Source organism: Electrona antarctica, assembly GCF_951216825.1.
Source record: "Electrona antarctica genome assembly, chromosome: 2".
NCBI lineage: Eukaryota > Metazoa > Chordata > Actinopteri > Myctophiformes > Myctophidae > Electrona > Electrona antarctica.
In genome coordinates this window covers 48250760-48256708 of record NC_136807.1, presented here as the reverse complement: position 1 = coordinate 48256708, position 5949 = coordinate 48250760, and the positions used below count along the sequence as shown (strand labels likewise).

The window sequence follows — 5949 nt, the reverse complement described above, 5'->3', positions numbered from 1 at the left end:
TGACACTTGGTTGTGAAAACCAACCTAAAGCTATTTCCGTGCTCGGACACAGCCAGGGACCCAGGGACACAGCCAGGGACCCAGGCAGGGACACACATAGCTGTCTATAGGAGTGGTTGCACCACTCAAAAAATCATGTCTTTGGGGAAAACCACTCCTCTAACTTATATTGTGCAGGGGTAGTATTATGCAATCAGCCAAAAATAATTTAACTTAAAATAAATTAATGCATTTGAATTGATTCTGTGTGCTCGAGCACTGAGTGAAAATGAGATAGACCACGCACGCACGCACGCGCACGCACGCACGCACGCACGCACACACACACACACACACACACACACACACACACACACACACACACACACACACGTGTAACGTCGTCACTGACTGGGAGGCGGGGAGGCGCCAGCCAGTGTAAACGGAGAAGGTCCGGACTGTGTGGAGAAGAGCTTGGGCATGTACAAACATATCCAGGCAGACCGGCCAGCCAGGAGCCAGCAGCCGGCAACAAAACACACGCACAGGCGTCGGAGCGTTTGGGGCTACAGGCGTACATATACAATGACATTTATTTTCCCATGGCAGGCTTTATTATTGTCGGGAAATTAAGCCACTGTCCGCGGGAGAACAACAAGACATTACCTCACGTACGCGGAGGGAATATTGACAACATCTGGTGGCATTTGGATCGAATGGATTACCATTGTTGTTGTTTAAATTCTCCCACAAGAACGTGGAGATAGGGAGCGAGAAGAAGCAGAAGACTAGACTATATTGTACATATAGGCCGCCTATACATATCCCCTGTCAAAACCGCCGGGGCTGCTGTGGAAGTGGGACCAGCCAGACCACTGGACCACCACCATGTCTTTGCCGGTCAAGGTGATGAGAGACGGGCTGGTGGAGAAGCGCAGCAGCGGTCTGCTCCAGCTCTGGAAGAAGAAGCGCTGCGTGCTCACCGACGAGGGCTTGCGCCTCCACAAGAGCAAAGGCAGCGGTAACGGAGGCGGCGGAGGAGGAGGGGGCTCCTGTTCCTCCTCCTCCAAGGCCAAGGAGCTCCGCTTCGAGCGCATGGCCACGGTGGACTGTGTGGAGCACAAGCGCGGGCTCGTGTACTTCACCGTGGTGATGGCCACGGGCAAGGAGATCGACTTCAGGTGCCCGCAGGACGGCACGGCGTGGAACGCGGAGATCGCCCTGGCGCTGGTGCGCTACAAGAACCTGCAGGCCGTGCAGAGCGGCAGGAACCGACACCTGTCGTCCGCCTCGCAGCTCGGCAGCAGCGGCGAGGAGGAGGCGCAGTGAGCCGCTAGGCGCTCACAATGAATGGGCATAATACAGAGGACAGGTAAGCTATGTGGATCTAGCAGCCGATCTACTGTGGGTCTACTGTACTGTACTAGTGGACTCTAGAGTACAGTATACCCCTGGACTATATATTCTACACATGCACCTGTGCCAACATTGACAAATGGCACAGTGGAGGTTGCATTATTGAGATTGAGAACCAGAAGATAGGGGTTACACTGTCACTGGCAGTGTCACACTGGCATGAGTGTGAGAGAGGATTTTTCTTTTTAATGAAATAAGAATATTTTAGTCAACATGTAGTCAATTAAATCAAGTTCCCTCACATCTGCAAATTACATCATGCACATTAATTTGAGGAGCAAGTCAGGGCGATATGTGGCTTATTGCTCGAGTCTAATGGTCATTACAATGCCCTGATGTGAAAGAAAATATTTCAAAAGAGCAAGAAAAACTATTATATATATTAAAGGTTATTATTTGGACAAACCCCTGCTCTAGCCTGTACTGCTTCTTAAACTGTTCATATCAAGGACCCCCATATTTATATATAGGCTAGTATTTGGCCGAGGACTCTCATCTATAAAGATGTTGTGCCAGGGACCGCCAGAAGAGAACATTTTAGTTAAAAAAAAGAAGAAAACATTTACCCAAAACAATTTTGGCAATAAATAAATAATAGATCTACAAGCTCACGGCCCATGGCCATTTTCAAATAGCCAAAGTATAATACAGTAGGGTTGAAAAAGACCCCCCCAGGGTCCCTGGACCCCACTTTGAGAACCACTCTCTGTGTTCTGTGCCTGTTATCAACGTGCATTCAGTTCAAACTCGCTGTCTTTCATTATTCATACATTCTCTCATTGGGCTATAACGTCTAGCCGGTTAATTATACTGTGGAATTAAAACTGTTCTTCACTTTTCTGGGGACCCCCTGGAACCCCTTCAACGACACCTGGGGGTCCACAGACTCCAGTTTGAGAACCACTGGTGTGATGTAGGCATGTCGCCTATCCTCATTCATGCCTATAAGGTCATTATTACCATTTACCAATAAGAGGTTTGGGTTTAGACAAGCCCCTATTAAGCCTCATTTACTTACTTACTAGTAAGTCAAAAAATAAGTAAGTAAGTGTTGCTTGCCGAAAGGATCGCTTATTTATTTTCGGCCAGTGGCTGTGATGGGGTATAAATGAATATGTTGCTACAGTTTTCCAGATATTATATTTCCTAGTGTGGACAATATGTTTGAGGCAGTGTGAGCTTCCAAAATAACATCTGCCTCTCGTTCACTTGGCAGCAGAGTATTATTTTTAAAACACCCACAACAACTCTCTCTCTCTAGCACTCGCCACTGGTCATTGAAACCGCAGAGAACCGTACCAGCGCTAAACGGAAATGATATCCGTTCATCTTGTTCCGTTCAGCTGTTCCAACATTTAGACGTCACCTCACTACCATCATACACACATATGATCATGTGACAACCCGGCATGGCATTCACAGAGGCTGGACGGCTGAATTCCCCCAAGTGTTCACTAAGAGAGAGAGAGAGAGAGAGAGAGAGTGTGAGAGAGTTATCTAAGTCTGAACTATGAGCTCACTGGCCGGGAATCCACAGAGACACTTCCTTAAGTGAGGAGTAGCAGCAGAAGTCAAGTAGCCCAAATTAACTTAGTGTCCCTGGTGACAGAGACTTTAAACTCACAGCGGCTGTCTCATTTATTAATGTGGAACTACAACTCCCAAGTGTACATTCTTAAGCGGCGGCGGCGGCTCTCAACCTTTTCTGCATCAGCCCCCCACCCCCCCACACACACACTCACTTGAAAATCTCAAGAGCGTAACAAACACCCAACTGACCACTTAACACGTGGTCAGATAGATGGCGAGGCTGCATGCATTTTCAAAGCATGTTGATTAACGCTCAATAAATTGAATGTTTCCCTGCTTGGATCAATGGAACCAACACAGTAATGCATTCCTATTTATGGCATCACATAAGAAAATGTAATTTTCTTTTTAAACTTAAAAGAAGAAATATCTTTTTTTTTTAACATAATGTTTTATCATGTCAAATATTTTGGGGGGGGCCCACAGGTTCACAATCACTGTTAATTGTTAAAGCATTGCCAGGCAGCTAGCTGCCCCAACAACACAAAACTATGAAGTAAAAATCTGTGTTCTATATTCTGTGTTACGTGTACTTTCAGAGGATAGCGGCTTTCTGGGACTGGGAGTGGACCAATCGCAGGGAAAGAAGGAAGAGGTTCTTTCACCACCAGGACCGGGACTAGACGACCATACGGGTCGGAACAGCATAGGACATTATAGGACATCATAGGATATCATAAGACAACATGGAACATCATAGGAACATCACAGGACATCAGGATTACCTCTCTATGCTGTATATGGACCACAGGACTGCACCCTGGCCGGGGGTACCCTCCTTCCTGGGACCCGAGGCCCACTCTACAAACGCCTTCTAAATCAGTACTTTCAAGATTTTTCAGAAATGTTCAAAAAAAGAACAGAAGTACAACACAGCTCATGTACATCTGCTATTTTTGAATAGCCAATGCACAAATCTAAAATGACGACGTGGATGCTTTCCCGGTATTAATGGGTTGAAGTGGAATGTCCGTCTCGTGATTTCTCCAATGTCTGCTTTTGAGGTCAAAGTAGAGAAAAACTGCAATAGCTAAACATTGAGTAACAGGAGGAGTGTGCTTGCTTGTAGCGATTGATTGATTGATTGTTTGATTGATTGATTGATTGATTGAATGCTTTGAATACAACTAGTCAGAAATGTAAAGAGCCCGGTGGTACAGTAAAACATTTAGGCTAAAAAGGATGACACAAAAAAGTCCTGGGGACTTGTTTCCATTGTGGTCCTACGTATTCAATACTGTTCACGTCTTAGTGCCTTCATCTTACGTTGGACTTCCTCTCTGATGTTTTCGGGGACATCTCGATCGCATCTTTCCCGTTCCTATTTTTTTAAATTAACAATTTGTTTTTAATCTTACAAAATAAATTCTTCACGATTCAGTCTTGTATTATCGTCACTGCCAAACCCTTACGGTTGATCCTGGGGATACGGTGTAAACAACGACATCTCCTCCAAAAGACATCACCAGCCACTTCTTTTCACTACTATGCCATTAAGGAGTTTAGCCAGGAGGGCAGAGGAACATAACCTGACTCCGAGTCAGGTTAAGAGGAACATGCTATCCCTCCCGATTCTGATAAACAGAATCTGTGGCAGTCGCAAACGGAGTAACATGAGATGGCTCTCCACTGTCTGCTGCACTCCCACAAACACAGTCAACAGGGCTTTATGCACACAGAATAACTCTTCCTACTTCTCGGCCCCTTTCCACTACTTCCTTCACTCACTCGCTCAGGTGTTAGCGATGATATGAAGGCTCTGTTCCATTCTGGTCAAACAGAGTCAGGGTGCTGATATTATGCATGTTGGCTCACTGGAAACACTCACCCACTCACCCACTGCACCAGTGGGTCTCAAAGTGTCCTTGAGTGGGTTCCAAATGGCCCCATACGGGGGAAACAAATGGACCCGTTAAGGGTCCATTTAGTTACATTTATTGTGTACACTGTCAGAGTTATGGGGGTCCTTGTAAAAAGTTTGGGAACCACTGTTCACTAAACGGAACAGAGCCTCAATTAGTATAACCAGTAACACCTGTGAAGGAAGTAGTGAAAGGGCCCGGAAGTAGGAAGAGGTATGCTGTGTGCACAGAGCCTATTGAAGTAGGAAGAGGTATGCTGTGTGCACAGAGCCTATTGAAGTAGGAAGAGTTATGCTGTGTGGACAGAGCCTATTGTATTCATTGAACTGCCCAACCAAGCAAGGTACGTAGTACCACAGAGGGGGGAATCCAACGCCTGCACCACCTGGACTCAATCACATCTTTCTTGAAACAGGAGGACGTTGATTCTTTGTTTGTTCTTTTATACGTCTTAATTATAAAATTGTTGCTCCGTCAGACTTTTCTGTTTGAGAATTTGTGTTTGTTTGTATACCTCTTTTCTTTTTTCAAATGTTTGCACACAACAAAGAAGCATTTTACTTGTATATGATGTTTGCTGAAAATACAAGCCATGGACAGTATTACAATTTAATAAAGGTTCATAAACAACTGCATTTTGTCAGCCCGAGTTTGCATGTTTGAGCGACATTGTGGAATCAATCCACTAAGATGCTTTGCGTATTGTATATTTAGCCTGCCCTGATCCAATGTTTCTATTCGTGCAGAATGCTTGTGGTTCTTTTCAGAGGAAAAACACAGGACTGTTCTTCTGTTCCATCTGCACATTGAAAGTATTCTGTGTTTGGACTGTTAATAGCTAACCTCGATCATCTGGTTCCAATTGTGGTCTGGTCCAACTGTGCTGTTATAGCCTGTTGAAAACAGAATGTCTCTCCTGTTCTTCTTGCGTGCATAAATGGTGCTCTGCAGTGTTGCCAGGTTTCGTGAGAGACATAAGCAACCTGGTCTATGAAAACTAGCCTGAGCTAACGCTAGACATTTCTGGCCTAGATGGGAGGGCTCAGATTTGCGCACACCCTGGATTGGTTCACCGATCTGTCCGTCAGCCCCGGTCTCTCCT

The 5949-nt window shown here is 45.5% G+C and overlaps 1 protein-coding gene across 1 annotated transcript; it reads left to right on the top strand.

Moving 5' to 3' along the window:
* The first annotated feature begins 471 nt into the window (after positions 1-471).
* On the top strand, positions 472-5482 carry phlda3 (pleckstrin homology-like domain, family A, member 3). Its single transcript, XM_079519022.1, has 2 exons — positions 472-1351; positions 3525-5482. The coding sequence occupies exon 1, from the start codon at positions 868-870 to the stop codon at positions 1306-1308; it is 441 nt and encodes a 146-aa protein (XP_079375148.1). The 5' UTR covers positions 472-867; the 3' UTR covers positions 1309-1351; positions 3525-5482.
* The last annotated feature ends 467 nt before the right edge of the window (positions 5483-5949 follow it).